Here is a 14,188-nt window from a genome sequence, read left to right as displayed (position 1 = left end):
CTGATGTAAAACTGCTGTGTCTGGCAGGGGGGGCAAGAACAGCCTTTCCTGTTGCCACTCACAGCAGTCTGGCTCACATCTGGGTTGAGCTACACCAGCACATCTTTTTCTGTGCCAGGGCAGCTGTCAGGGGTCTGTAGTTAGTGCATCTCCCAGTCAGAACCAGTGGCAGATCTCACGTGTGGGCAGCAGCAGAGCTGGCACATTAATTGGTCACAGCACAGCACAGGATGGTGTCACAGCATGAGAGGAAAATGCTGTGGGGAGCAAGGAAGGCACGTGTGCCAGAGGAAGAACATCTCAACAGGCAGATCACCAGGAGCAGCACTAGGGAGGGCATCACACACAATCAGCAACAGAGTTCAGCTTCTTGAGGAGGAGCACAGTGTTAAACAGGGCTGCTCCAGGACAGCTGTGCATGGGGACAGGCTTCTGTGACATGTCTCCATGTGGGCACAAAAGCCATCTTTGCTGTCTGCTTGTGGTTTGCATTGTGTGAAGAATTGTTGGGCTTGCATCTGCTCCCATCTTCAGAGAGGTCAGGGTGTTGGCAGCAAGGGTGTCCCTTGCCTTGCTAGACCTGTAGCAAGGTTCAAGAGCTGCCATCAGAGAGAGGGAGCCAGGAAATTTCCTTTTCCTGACTGTGAGTAAGGATAAGCCAAAGATGCTGTTCATTTGTTAAGTTTGCAGAGCTCTCTAGAGAGACAAAACCAAGCCAGAGTGCGCAGTTCACTCGAGACAGCAGCAGGACCTGGGATACTGCCAGACACTGCTCCCCCACCAAGAGACAGCACTCTGTCCTCCTCCCCTTCCCCTGCTGCATCCCTTGTGAGTGTCTGAGGAGTGGAACGGGGTGTTGTGCAGCTTGAAGTGACTGTTCCACTCCTGATGAGCTTGTCCTCGTTAATGAGGCACATGAAAGCCACCAAGCCCAGTGGGCCCAAGCTGTTGCCCCTGTCACCCGATGGAGGTCGAGGCAGTGCTGCGAGGATGCATTGACAAGAGGTGCTGGCCACCAGCCCTGGTAGTTGGTCTCCCTGCTGGAGCTTGCTGAGCAGGGAAAACTTGTTTAATGCATAATTAATTGGTCTACTGTTATTAAATATTAAGCTTTTCATTTTTGTGGTTTTTACTTCAGACAAGGGTTATTCCCCACTGTTGGCCACCCTGTACCAATGTACTGCTGTGCCAAGTCACTGAGAGGATACAGGACTGGGCAGTGTCCCAATACACCATGAAAGGAGACTGAGTAGTGCTGCTGACGAGCTGTGAGCGAGCTGGAGGATCAGGGGCACTGAGCAGAGGTGGCTGGGGCTGAGTGCAGTGCCCCTGGCCACCGAGGAGCACAGATTCCCCCTGTACCTGCCATCTGCTGGCCCTTGCAGGCTTCCCTGGGGCATGGCACTGGGGCCAGTGGTGTGCAGTGAGAAATGTAGCTCTCAGTGTCACATGAAGGCCTGTGGACTCACTCCCTTGCAAGTAGCTCCAGCTCCAGCTGTTTGCCAGTGTCAGGGGGCAGCACTGGCCAGAGCCAGCAGCTGCAGCCAGTTGCAGAGCAGCCCCAGGGCCAGGCACTCAGTCCTATGCTGGAAGGAAGCTCCCAGTGCTGTGGTATATGGTGCTTTCCTTTTCATCTTCATCTCGTTGTCTTTCCATCTCTGAACCTCTGCAATGATGACTAAAGGCTAATGGGATTTCTGTTCTTGCCCCATTTCTTTTCTTTGCAGGTGCCAGTGTCCCCTGTTGCCCGAATATCTCAAGTTAGTTTTAACTCCTGTTTTTATCTTTCGACACCTTTTGCTTTTTCTTTCCCTTTCTCTCTCATATCTGTATTTTTTGTTTCAATGTCATGAAGATCACCTTCACTCACAGCAGACTGTAACATGGCAGTGATTCACTTTCTGACATGATGTGTGGGGCCAGGCTCGGTACTGCTCGCACGGCACTACAGCAGCTCACTGCAGGACAGTGCAGAAGGGAAGGTCCCGAGTGATGGGCTGCCAGGAGGCCTCTGCAGCAGCCCTTTCCCTGCTCTCCAGCCTCCTACCCCCTCGGAGTGGCAGGCCAGGCTCTGCCATGGTGCCAGGCCTGCAGCTGGCCCTGCATGGGGACTGATAACCTTGGCCATTCTGGAGGGAGTCACCTGCTAAAAATCCCAGATGGACGAATTAAAGGGGGCTCTTCAGTGGTTGAACACACTCTCTTCCTACCTTGGGCAAACTGGTTTCCCTAGGCTGGGTCACCTCTGCCACAGACAGAGCACATGATGGTCTCTGGACAGCCTGAGTTTGGGTACCAGAATCCCGGGCACAAAGGAGGCACTTACTGCTCTAGCAGCTTGGATGGAGTAGTACCAGCCTGCAGATAAAAGTTCCCCCTTATCACTTGTCTTCTGAGCTTCAAGTTCATCCTCAAACAACCATAAAAGTATGGCCACCCTGCCTTGGGATGTACAGGCATCTGTGTATGCACACAGGAATGGGAGACGTAGGATAAATACTTCCCCTGGGAGCAGAGCCAAGGGCTTCGCTGTGTGTGTTGCCTGCAGGCATTGTGAGACCTCTGAGCTCTTCTAGCCTCGTGGTGAGTTCACTGTCCTCTTGCAAGAGCAATTGGAAGAGCTTGTGGAAGTCCTGGCAGTGTGTACAAATCTCCATCTTGCCCTGCACTGTCAGTGGCTGCTGTTTAGGTTCACCATAATGGGATTCCAACCACCTCTATTCCCCACCTGCTCTTGCAGCTCTTTTGTTGCTGCAACACTTCTCTGACTGGCAAAACACAAGTTTGGAGAGACCACCTTGTGTTTCTCAGCAGAAATGAGGCTCTGCAGCTCTGCTGTGGTCCATGGCTCTGCTGTACATAACCATGTTTGAAGAAGCACATACTGTGGCTGTGTTCCAGTCTCTTTGTCCTTCCTGTCCCACACTTCTGTCTTGGTCCCACACTGTTCTCATCATTCAGTTGCTCATGAGTGGCAGCTCTGCAAAGGCTGCTCCTGAGCTACAGCCTCAGAGTTCTGGCATGAGTGAGGAATTTGTGCCAAAACCAGCATCATCTCTGTCCCTTTGAGGGCTTGCTCAGCCACCTCGGGGATCCTGATGGGTGAAGTGGCAAACAGGACCATCTGCAGGAGGACCTCAGCACAAGGCAGAATAGGGGTATTTCCTTCTCCACCTGTCTGTGTGTTCTCAGGCCATCCGTGGGTAGCTGTGCACTGCCGAGCAATGGCAGGATGAGTGTGTGTTGGGTTGGGTCTTGCTGTGTGCAGTGATGTCAGATGTTTTATGCAGAGGTCTGAGGGTAACACTCCCGTGTTATCACCTTGTGACTTGTCACCACCGTGTAAAATGTGTGTACCCAGCCTGGAGACTGCTCCATCACCTCTGTGGCCCATCACTGCCATCTGTGGCAGTATTCAGCCTCCTGAGCAATTGAGAAGCTTCTGGCTGTGCTCCAGCCTGACTCTCTGGGTGTGAGTCAACAGCTTCAGCCTATTAATAATCATCATTACCCATGTGGGGTTTCTGGGAAACCCATAGAGCAGCCGATGGAGTCACGAGCCTTGGGATTTGGATGACGTGTTTCACAATCACGTTCCTGCCAGTTCAACATCTCAGCATCACAGAAGGAGGTTGTGGTGGTTAAGCTCTGAGTCCCAGGGCCTCAGGAGGGCTCCTCCTAATCCCACATGCACACCCCCACAGTACCTGTCCCATGTGTGGGATCCCTTCCTCTGGGCCTTTCTGCTGAGCAAGGCTTTAGCTGTGCCCAGGATGAGCTGTGATGTTGCATCCCTGGTTTAGGCAGGGCAAGACTTCTGCCATGGCTTGAGCTGCATCCCAGCTCACAGCAGCCTCCCAGAAGCTGCTGGAGGGCACATAGCTGCCCATGGTGCCTTGCATGAACCAGCCCAGAGGAGCTGGATTTTGGGCCCTGGAGTGGGCTCTGCCTCTGGAGCATCACTGAAGAGTTATGCAGCTGTGGGCAGAGCTGCTCCTCAGCTCTCAGAACACTGTACAATGTCCTACCAGGGAATGAGCCATTCTTCTGTGGGGCCCTTCGCATCCTTCTCTAATGCCCCGGGGACTGTGACAGCATCTGCCTACCCAAAAAGCTGTGCACATGCACTGCAGAGGTTTCACTGCAGAGTTTCTTCATGGCTAATGCCATTGTTAGGGGTAAGCAAGAGGATCAGCTTAAGCCCTTGGCAGTGGGAGCACCAGTGTGTTCAACTTCAGCCCATGCGGGAGCCTGGGAGGCACAGAGGCAGCAGTGACAGCAGTGACAGCGTGTCCTCGGCCTGTTCCTGCCGGGGCTGGCCGAGCCCTGCCCTCTGCGTGGCCTGCTCAGTGTGCCCGTGGCTGCACTGTCCGAGCATGCTCACCCGCCATGCCCATTCTGCACATCACCTTTGTGTTCTGTCCACGCTCCGGGACTGCCGCATGCCCTCAGCTCCCCTCCATCCCGCCCAGCGCTTCCATGGTCACACGTGTCCGCCTGCACCCACCTCTGGGGTTTGCTGTGCCCATGCTCGTGCTGAGCCCTCCTCGGCCGTGCAGAGCCCTAACTGTTCTCCTCTCCCTCCTCCCTCCTTGTCTCGCTTGCAGGCATGCGTGACCACCCCCCCATCCCCGTGAGCGACCTCGCTGACAACATCGAGCGGCTCAAGGCCAACGATGGGCTGAAGTTCTCCCAGGAGTACGAGGTGAGCCTGAGAACGGCACGGGCAGCAGGGTGCAGTGGTGCTGGCCAGGACCCCAGCAGAGAGGGCCTGGTGAGAGATGAGCTGTGCCTCCCCTGCAGCAATGCTGTGTGGTCAGTCCCCCCGCCAGCCCTGGGAGCCTGCCAGCTCTCCCTGCCAACCCCACAGTGGTGGGAACTCACCTTGAGCAGTTGAAGCGTGGCTGGTACAGGGAGAAGGCCTTGCAGGAGAATGCACAGCAGCCTGCCATGCTGCCACCATGGTTATGGTCTTAGGAGTGAATGGGAGCTCATGTCTGCCTACCTAGACTGTCACTGATTACTTTGTTCTGCTCTGTGAGGGCTGCACTCCATCCAGGTTGGCTGATGTATTTTGGTCTGCAGTATGTGTGCCCATTCACTTCCATCTGTGTTCAAAGCTTTGCTCTCTGCACCGTCCTCTGATGCCAGCAAACATGCCTTGTGAGTTTGCATTCCTGCTTTCCCCAGCTAATCTCCCACTGGACTGTGCTGGCATTAGCCTCTGCCATTCAGCATCAGTGCCCATAGAAACTCTGCTAATGTCCCACTGCCCTGGAGTAGTCCAAGCTATCCTCCCTGCACAGAGCTTTCTGCCTGTGACCTGCAGTCACGAGCTGCAAACCTGCTGCAGTTCTGGATCGTGCTCCCACCGTTATCCATGTCTCTGGTGCAGCCCCTGGGTAGGTCCTGCCTGCATCCACCACGATGCTGCCCTTGCTCACACACACAGGCATGTGCTGGCTGCTTGGGGAACCGTTCCCTCCGCTGCACCTCTCTCAGCCCAGCTCCCTCCAGCCCTGCCCTGTCCTCCCTGAGAACAACTTGCCAAAGGGAGGGAATGTGGAGGGAAAGGGGCTGACCTACCTGAGGGCTCCCTCACCTTTTTTGCACTTTCCAGGCTGCATGATTAGGTTGCAACTGTTTAAAATTGGGAAAAGTTCCTCTGCAGCCATGAGAGCAGGAATGGCAGGATGATGTTTTGCTGTGCTTATATGCAGAGCCCTCTTGAGCTGCAGGGGACTTGTAAATAAACCCCCCACTAGTATTAAAGAGGGAATAAATTTGGGAAGTGTTCTTTGCATGTGTTATCACTTCTGTTTGAATTGTTATCTGCCTGTGCCTGTGGCCACCCCTTCCTGCACCGTACCTACACTGATTTCTGAGATGAGATCAGAGCATTTGCCCACAAGGTAGGATTATATATGCCAGGAAAGGGAAAGCAGATCTCTATGTTGAGAAGGTAAGAGACAAATTCCAGCTAGTTCAAAGGGTGTGCTGCTTTTACCTGAGGAAGGCACAGAGATCTTTTTTTGCTTTGGGATGCCAGGTGGAGGGTCTTGGCATCCCTCTGCACTTACTGTCTGAACCAGAGAGATGAGCTACAGCATTACGTTGTGACTTGGGAAATGTTTAAAGGAATAACGTGCTTTCCTTGCAGTTACCTGTGTGCTCATGTATGTCCTGCCAGTGGAGCCAAAGTGTGCAGTCATATCTGTCTGCCTTGGGCTTTTTGTTACCAGTCCAACTGAAATGTTAAGCAGGGCTGTCCACTCTGCTACAGGCAGGCTGTGGTTCTGCTGCACGGTGGGGATTCAGCAAGATCCAGTGTCTCTGCACTCCCATCCTCACATTAGGCCTGTGCTCAGTAGAGCCTGCAGCATAATACTGAGCTGTGGGAACTGTTTTTGAAAAAATGAGCATTAAATAAATTCTCTTAGCTGCTTTCATGAGCCTCTCTCTTCTCATTTCTCTTTCTTTAGAATATCATGGCTGGTTGAGAGCACCAATCAGTTGTACTTCTCATGTTGAAGCAGCTATTAAGTAGCTGATTGTTGCATATAATTTTTTTTTCCCCTGGATTCTGCTGTGTTTGACTCCTCATCATCAGAAAATTGCCGAACATGACAGGCTTGTAGAGTGTTTGACATTAGGACGGACCCAAAAGTAGAAGGGGTTGCACCTTGTTGGCATGTGGGGATCAATGCAATCATTTTCCATTTGAAATGCCAGTGAGAAGAATCCTGGACTGAGTTTGAAGAGAGCAGCAGCTGCCTGTGCAGGGCTGCTGTGGCAGCAGGTCTGCTCTCATCCTGGTCCCTGTGTGTGTGGGTTTGGCAGGGCAGCAGCTCCCTTTGATAGCAGGGCTGCAGGGCAGGACAGGCATGGTGTGTGCTGCTGACTAAGGGAATCTGCAGAGTGGGTGGGGAAAGAGCAGAGGTGGGAGGGGAGCAGGCTGAGCAGCCCCTGTGGGAGCCCAGGAGGCAGGAACCACACCTCAGCACATGCTTGCATTTTAAGCAATTGATACAGTCCCAGTGTTCACCCTGGGACTCTGTGAGCCCCAGACCTTACACAGAGCTGAGTGGTGACCCAGTGCTTTGAGAAGTGAAGGCCCTGACCCTGTTCCCCATGGCATAATGGTGCTGCCAGAATGGGCATAGCACAGCTGAGCAGGGAGACACAAGGGAGGAAGGCATGGCAGGTGAGCCCCCAAGGCCCATTTGCTGTTTGATTGTGCTTTGAAATAGTTGCATTTTAAGTGTTTTTGTAGAGCAGCCTGTCAGCCTAACATCTCAGTGGGGTGCAGGGCTGTTTATAGATGGCTCACATTCCAGGAGCAGTGGCACCACAGGCAGAGAGCAAATATTTAACAGCACTTTTAACCATTGAGGCCAGCTGGCCTAGAGCCATCAGTCTGGCACTTGCCTCAGCTGTGCAAGCAATAGCAGGGTAAGCTAGACACAGGTGACATGAAACAAGACCTGTCAGCACCTCCCCACATGCCTGGGAAGGGGGCAGGAAGGGTGGGCAGAGATTTCTCACAGCCATCTGACCTCTATTCCCACAGTGAGAGAACAAATAATACTGCTCACACCAGCGTGCCAGCCCATGTGGCTGTGCAGCCCATGTGACAAAGCCAGCACAGAGCAAGCTGTGAGCTGGCTGCCGTGAGCAGGCTCATGAGCTGTGGGTTAGCCCTCACCCCTGGCACCTGGGAGCCATCCCAGCTGTACCTCCTGGTACCCCTGGTGCTGCAGGAGAGGCTGAAATGCAGTTGCTGGGAGCTGAGCCGTCTGCAGGCACAGTTCAGTGCTGCCATCTGCTCTGCACAGGGCGAGCACAGCCCCACCACGCTGCACAGGCAGGCAGCAAGCTGGGGGGGAGCAGGGCACAAGGGTCTGGCAGCTGCTTCTGGCCTGGCTGCACCGGGGAGTATTTCATTTTTAGTGTACAGTGAAAGCTACAGCGAATTTACAGTGTGGGATTAATGGAATTAGATAAGTAGAAAGAAGGCTGAGCCCCCTGACTGTGGATGTGCAGGTGGTGGCAGGCGCTGCCGCTGTGTTGGAGCTCCTCCTGTGGGCACCTTCCCACGCTGCAGCCTGTGCTCCCGGGGCAGGATCCTGCCCTGGGACAAACTGCTGGGCACACACATCTCACACTCCTGCTGTGGGATCCACCAAGCTGAGCATTGCTGTTAGCAAACTCAGGACAGGCGGGCTCCAGCCAGCACTGATTCCTCCTCTCTTGTAGTGCTCTACATCCTGCATCACCATCCCAGGAGAAGATTTTTTCCTTATTCCTTTCCAAACTGCATCCTGATCCTATTGCTCCTCATGTCCATCCAGTGTGTGGCCCGCAGGAGCAGAGCAGAGCAGGTGATGAGACCCTGGCAGTGTGGCACTGCCTGGCATGTTAGTTCTTAGTAATCTTTAGGTTGTGTGAGATTTCACTGTGCTCCTGCTTCCTAGTGTGTAGGGAGGCTGCAGACCTTTCCTCACAGTTTCCTGTGGAGAGAAGCACTGGTGGTTTGCCCAAACCCTGTATTCACTTGCATTTCCCATAAAGCCTCTGAGGACACTGCACCTCCCGTGCCTGCAGCCCTGGCAAGGCAGGTCTGGTAGCAGCAGAGGTGCTTGGGTCCCTGGGGCCAGTGAGCCCAGGAGGATCCAGGTAGCACCCAGGGAGCCTTGTTTTAATGGCTTGCCTGGTTTAATGGCTCATTGGAAGCTGCCTGGCAGGCACAGGGCACTCACCGGTAATAAGAATAATAAGGCTGAAGTGCTGCCAGCCATTGATTCAGGGGCACATTATGTCCTCATTTAAGGCGTGGTGCAGATTGACAGTGGTCAATGCTCCTGCTAATGTGGTTGATTTCACAGGAGGACAGGAAGCACTCACTGCCTGTGCATCTTCCTGTCCCCGTGCCCTTGTGCAGCTCCCTGAGCTGCTGTGCTGCCCCCGGGCACTGCCTGCCTGGGCTCCCCACGCCTGCCAGCAGCAGAGGCAGCAGCAGGGCCTCAGCGTGCAGAGAGATTTTGGAACTGCACTAAGGAAGGGGAGCAGCAAGCCCGAGGTGGATTGTATGTGAGAGTCAAACTGGCACTCAGGGATGTTTGCTAGGCATTTGTAAAGTGCTCTAGAGTCTGTCAAGGAAAGAGCCTTTTTCCAATCCCTTTTCAATGGTCTGATTCTGTCTTTATGGCAGTAGCAGCAGGGATCCCTGAACTGCTTTGGTGAAATTGTTCCTTGCACTTCCATGCTGGGAAGGAGGAGTTTTACTAATTGGGCTTTTTCTTAATTTGCACTTGCTGTCTTACAGCATCTCCCTGTCACATTAAAGCAAAGCAAAAGTCATGGTGCTTTTAAGTTTCCTCCTGGCTCATTTCCTTCCAATTTCCCAGGCCTTCTGCTTTCTAGGAAGAGTGTGTTTGTTGGGAGTGTTACTCTGATCAAGTTTTGGGATGAAGTAGTGATTCCCATGAGCCCCCCAGAAAGGAACAGGAGCAGATTCTTGGTGCCAGGGCAGTTGTGGAGCAAGGTGGGGAGACGAGGCAGTGCTACTGCAACAGGGGCTGCAGAGCATTGTACAGAGATGGGACAAGACTTGCCAACCACTGCTCCATGTAGGGGCTCCAACTCTCTCCAAGCAGCCCATCATCCTCCCATTTATTTACTCATTTGTTTGCCTTAAAGGGGGGAACAGGTGTACATTAATTCATCACCAGAGTTTAAATTAAATCATTTTACTTCTAAATGAGTCACTAATTTGCAGGAGTATTTAATTAGAGCCTCTTTGCACTCAGGTGCTGTAGTAGTTCTGACTTTCTCACCTGTTTGCCCTCTTAAGAGGCTGATGATGATTAGACCATTTCTGCACATACTCATTGCACATCAAAGCTATTAACCCTAATGGCAACACCTTGATGCTCCTCCTCCATTCTGGAGGCTCTTGGCAGCCTTGTCCTCCCCCAGGAAATAACCCTTTCCTCTGCTGTGGCAGGACACAGATTTGCTGTGCAAAGCACTCCACACCCCACAGCTGGGTCAGCCCTGCAGCCTTTTGGCAGGGATTTGCAGCATAGATTGAGCATGAACAACTGCACTGAGCTCTGCTTGCCTCTGCTGCAGGGGTAGGGCTCACTCCAGCACCCACCTGTGCCCATTGAGAGTGTTCACAGAGTGCAATTACAGCTGGTGCTTCCTTGGGTTGCTTCTTCACAGCAAGAAGATGCTCACTGATACCTTCAGAGCCAGTCTCAGCTTCACTAACAGCTAGTCAAGTCTCTTCATGGGCTGTCTGTGCAGACAAAGGCCACCTTTCTGAAAAATAGGTGTTATTTATGTTTCTAATAGGCATTGGTGGGTCCATATTTTCCTCATTAGTTTGTATATTTGTGCTTCTCCTTCAGTGTGCTCCATATTGATGAGACTGATGTCAAAACCTCACTTACTTATCTCTACTCCAAACCATAAAGTCCTTTCATATTATATTCCTCTTTTTTTTTTCCATGTCTTCAATCATTTCTGAATTCCCCTTGTGCAGTTCAGGCCCACTGTTGGTGGGCATCTTCTTCCCTGCCACACACCTGAGAGTGGGGAGCATCTAAAGAGCAGATCCCCTGGGCAGCCTGTACTGAAAGCAAAATATGGTGCCTGAATGACATGAAGTGACCCAGAGAGCTGTGAGCTGTGCTGAGATGTCCCTGTGCCTGGGCAGAGGAGTGTGCAAGGCCTGTGGCAGCCAGGCTGTGTGTTTGCAGCCAGAAGTGGTGCTTGCAGTCTCCACTCCCAGCATCCTGGCTGCAGTGCCTCTGAGCACAGCAGCTGCCTGCTTATTACACTGATAATAGAAAATTACAGGTTTTCTCTAGGAAATGTCTATTTACATCCTACATTTCCCAAACTACCTATTAGCATCGCTGTGATGTCACATCCTCCTGTGCCTTTTCGTCAGCACTGGCCCCTCTACCTGCAGGCAGCCTGGGCCACACCTGGGGACAGACAGCTGCCACCTGGCACAGCACTGGCTGTGCCCTGCATGTGCTGCAAAGCCCTCAGGGCTAGTGCAGCAATGCAGGCTCTACCTTGCTCCCTGCTCAAGCCAGTGCCCACACCCACTGCTGGCTGCTTGGGAAGTGCCTGCTGCACAGCACAGGAGCAGAGGGGACATCAGTGGGTGTCATTTTGTGCACAGCTGGTGGTTGGTGGAACTGAGCAGAGGGACCATGGGAGCTGTTCATGTCAGCTCAGTCAAGGAGCTGTGCTTCCCACCTCAGCCTTTTGCTCGCAGCTGATTCAGAGCTGACAGGCATTTCACTGGCTGAGAAACCTTCTGACACGACTCTTCCAGGCAGTGAGCACAGATGCCTGCAGGGAGCACAACATGCAGTGCTTTCCTTGGCCTATTTCCCCAGTGCTTTGTCCATGGGCCAGCAAAGTTTCAGAGACCCTGAGCTGGAGCAAGATTTCAAGAAAGTTTTGACAGTGTTGTTAATTCTGGGGGGAAAGGGGTTCATGGCATGACTGATTTCTGGTGTAGCTGCTTGCCCCCAGCTCGCCCAGGGCTGCATGTGCAGAGCAAGTCCCTGCTTGAGGCAGGTGTCTTACCTGTGTGTCTCGCATGTCTCTCGGACAGCAAGAGCATCCCATCTCAGAGGGGTGCTCTGGGGATGGTCCTTGTTCACCTTGCTTTGTGCATGGACTGAGATGATAGAGAAGGCTTTGGGAAGAGGCTGCCTGGCCGTGGAGCAGCCATGGACTGGGTGCACCAGCCCGTGGCTCATGGAAGAAGCACTGGGTGTGCAAGGCCAAGTGGGAGTGGGATGTGTGCTTTTCAGGCAGTTACATAGTGTGCAGGCCAAGATTTATAACCACATCTCTTCTCCAGGTTTATAGTTTCTTGTCACTCTATTAACTCAAACGAGAGATGTTTACATTGCATAAGTAGCTGGAGCAGTGGATAGTAACTTACTAATTTTCATGACTATTCCCTGGCAAATGCTTACAGGCTGTGTTGCAGGACACTAATACCAAAAGCTCCTGGGGCACAAGACACCCAGGGCTTGCTGTATTTCAAGAGGCTGCAGTTCAACAGCTAATAAAACTGCTAGGTCAAGATCTGCACAGTCAGGTCTCTCTGGAATCCTGGCAGAAGACCAAATTTTTGCTGATGGGTAGCTCCAGAGGAAAGGATGAGCATGCAGCAGAGGAGATGAAGGCTCATCTGCAGTAGGCTGCCCCAGTGAGGAACTGCTTTGCCTGCAGATAGTGGGTGCATGTGCCACTGGAAACTGGTTTTCGGTATGGTCTGGCTTGCTGCTACTGCCGTGGACACCCATAGAAGCTGTGTCTGGCCTGGGGAGAGGTGTGCAGGACAGTGCAGATTTCCTGACTGAATCCCATGTGCTGCAGCACTCCAGTGTGCTGGAACCGCTACCAATTCCTTCCTTCTCCTTCTCTCCACAGTCCATTGATCCTGGGCAGCAGTTCACCTGGGAGAACTCCAACCTGGAAGTGAATAAACCGAAAAACCGCTATGCAAATGTGATCGCCTATGACCACTCGCGTGTCATCCTGACTTCCATCGATGGTAAGAGTCACTGCACTGGGCACCCAACAAGCAGCTGAACCTGACTGTAGCAAGGAGACCATCTTTTTCTGTGTTCTAAGCTGAGCAGGGACAAACACCAAGCATCAGCATGATCAAATGTGTGTTCTGGCTGGCCAGAAGAGAAAGGGCGCTGTAAAGCTTTCCCAGTGTCCTCGGAGCAGGGTGTTCTGTGTGGTGGCTTCTTAGTACTGCTGGCAGCAAACATGTCTGTCCCAGCAGCCTCCTCTCCCACTGTCCTCTCTGTGTGACTTCAGCTGCCTTCCTTGCTACATGGTGAAACATGGCACTGTTAGTGCCATTTGCCATCCTCTGTCCCAGCACAGTTGTAGGGCCAGTATCTTTCTCTGAGACTTGTCAATATATGGGCCCAAATAAGTGCCCAGAGAGGCACAGGGTGAGGGGTGCTTCTTCCCCTGAGACATCAGACTCCATACATCCCTGTCCTCCATGGGAGCATCAGGCCCTGGTGTCCATAGCACTGACCCCCATGACTCCAAGAACCAGCCCCACATCCCTGGAGTTTGGGCTAATACACGTTTCTAGTCCTGTTGCACACAGAGGAGCTGGAGCTCACCCATTCCCCTTGTTTTATTAACCAGCACCCAGCTCTGCTCACCCAGATCTGAGCCCACTGATGGAGGATGGGGAAGATACAGCTAATTCAATGCACCCTGCTTGGGGAAGACCTGGCTTTGCACACAGGTGGCCCTCCAGTCACTAGCATCCTTTTTTGGGAGATGGAAAAGCCTTCTCTGATGGTAATGCACTATTCATCCTCTTCAAGAGGAGGAGAGGCAGCCAAACAGTCCCTCACAGCAAGCCCTGTTAAGCAGCAGCAGCAGCAGCAATGTGAAGGCCTGGCATGTCTGCTCATGGGCAAACCCTCGCAGACAGCTGTGGGGTGAGCACACGGGGGAATCCCTGCTTTCCAGGCTGACTCAGTTGCTGTAAGTAGTGTCTGTGCCTTCCTGGGAACTGTTCCCAAAGCACCCTGCCAGCCCCGTGCTGCCCGTGCCAAGGAGCCAAGCGCTGCACTCCAGCTGCTGCCGCCCCAGCACTGCCAGCACTTCGTGTCTGCTGGAGACTGCTGAGACCTGGAGAACAGAGCTGTAGAGTTTTCCCCAGGACAAAAGGACGAGGGGTGACCCCCAGCTTTATTTCCTTTCTCTAATGAAATGCAGATGCTCTCTCCTGGGCAGACAATGAGATTCCTGCTGCTTTCTATCCCTGCAGCCTGGGCAGCCCATGCTGAGCAGGGTTTGGAAGCAGCCTCAGGCCTCTGCTTTGCCAAATTTATTTTAGTGACTATGTGTTTGCATTTTAAAGGCCTTTACGAAAAATTCCTTTCCTTAAAGTGGTGGAGGCTTTGTGGGGGCTGGAGCAGCCTCTGCCAGCAGGCAGCAGAAGGGGTCTCATACTGAAGGGTTTCAATGGTGGTAGGAGGAAGATCGCTGGTTCCTTGGGGATAGTTTTCCGTGCAGGAAGAATGGGGGAACATCCTTGCCTGACATCCCTTCCTAACAGAGACAAGCTAATAAAGGAGCCTCATTTTTAAAAGGTGCTGTAGGACCA

The 14,188-nt window shown here is 52.9% G+C and overlaps 1 protein-coding gene across 13 annotated transcripts in view; it reads left to right on the top strand.

Annotated features, from left to right (window-relative positions):
- The window catches only part of PTPRF (protein tyrosine phosphatase receptor type F), a 374,864-nt gene that overhangs the window by 343,893 nt on the left and 16,783 nt on the right, over positions 1-14,188 (top strand). For 8 of the 13 annotated variants that reach the window (XM_066556137.1, XM_066556133.1, XM_066556134.1 and 5 more), the window contains 3 exons: positions 1,728-1,760; positions 4,608-4,705; positions 12,472-12,595. In XM_066556137.1, coding sequence (XP_066412234.1) covers positions 1,728-1,760; positions 4,608-4,705; positions 12,472-12,595 — 255 coding nt within the window. The remainder of the gene's footprint in view (positions 1-1,727; positions 1,761-4,607; positions 4,706-12,471; positions 12,596-14,188) is intronic. The other 5 variants (XM_066556139.1, XM_066556138.1, XM_066556135.1 and 2 more) reach the window with 1 other exon arrangement.

Source organism: Molothrus aeneus, chromosome 9 (assembly GCF_037042795.1).
Source record: "Molothrus aeneus isolate 106 chromosome 9, BPBGC_Maene_1.0, whole genome shotgun sequence".
Taxonomy (NCBI): domain Eukaryota; kingdom Metazoa; phylum Chordata; class Aves; order Passeriformes; family Icteridae; genus Molothrus; species Molothrus aeneus.
This window is presented reverse-complemented; position numbering and strand designations above follow the sequence as displayed.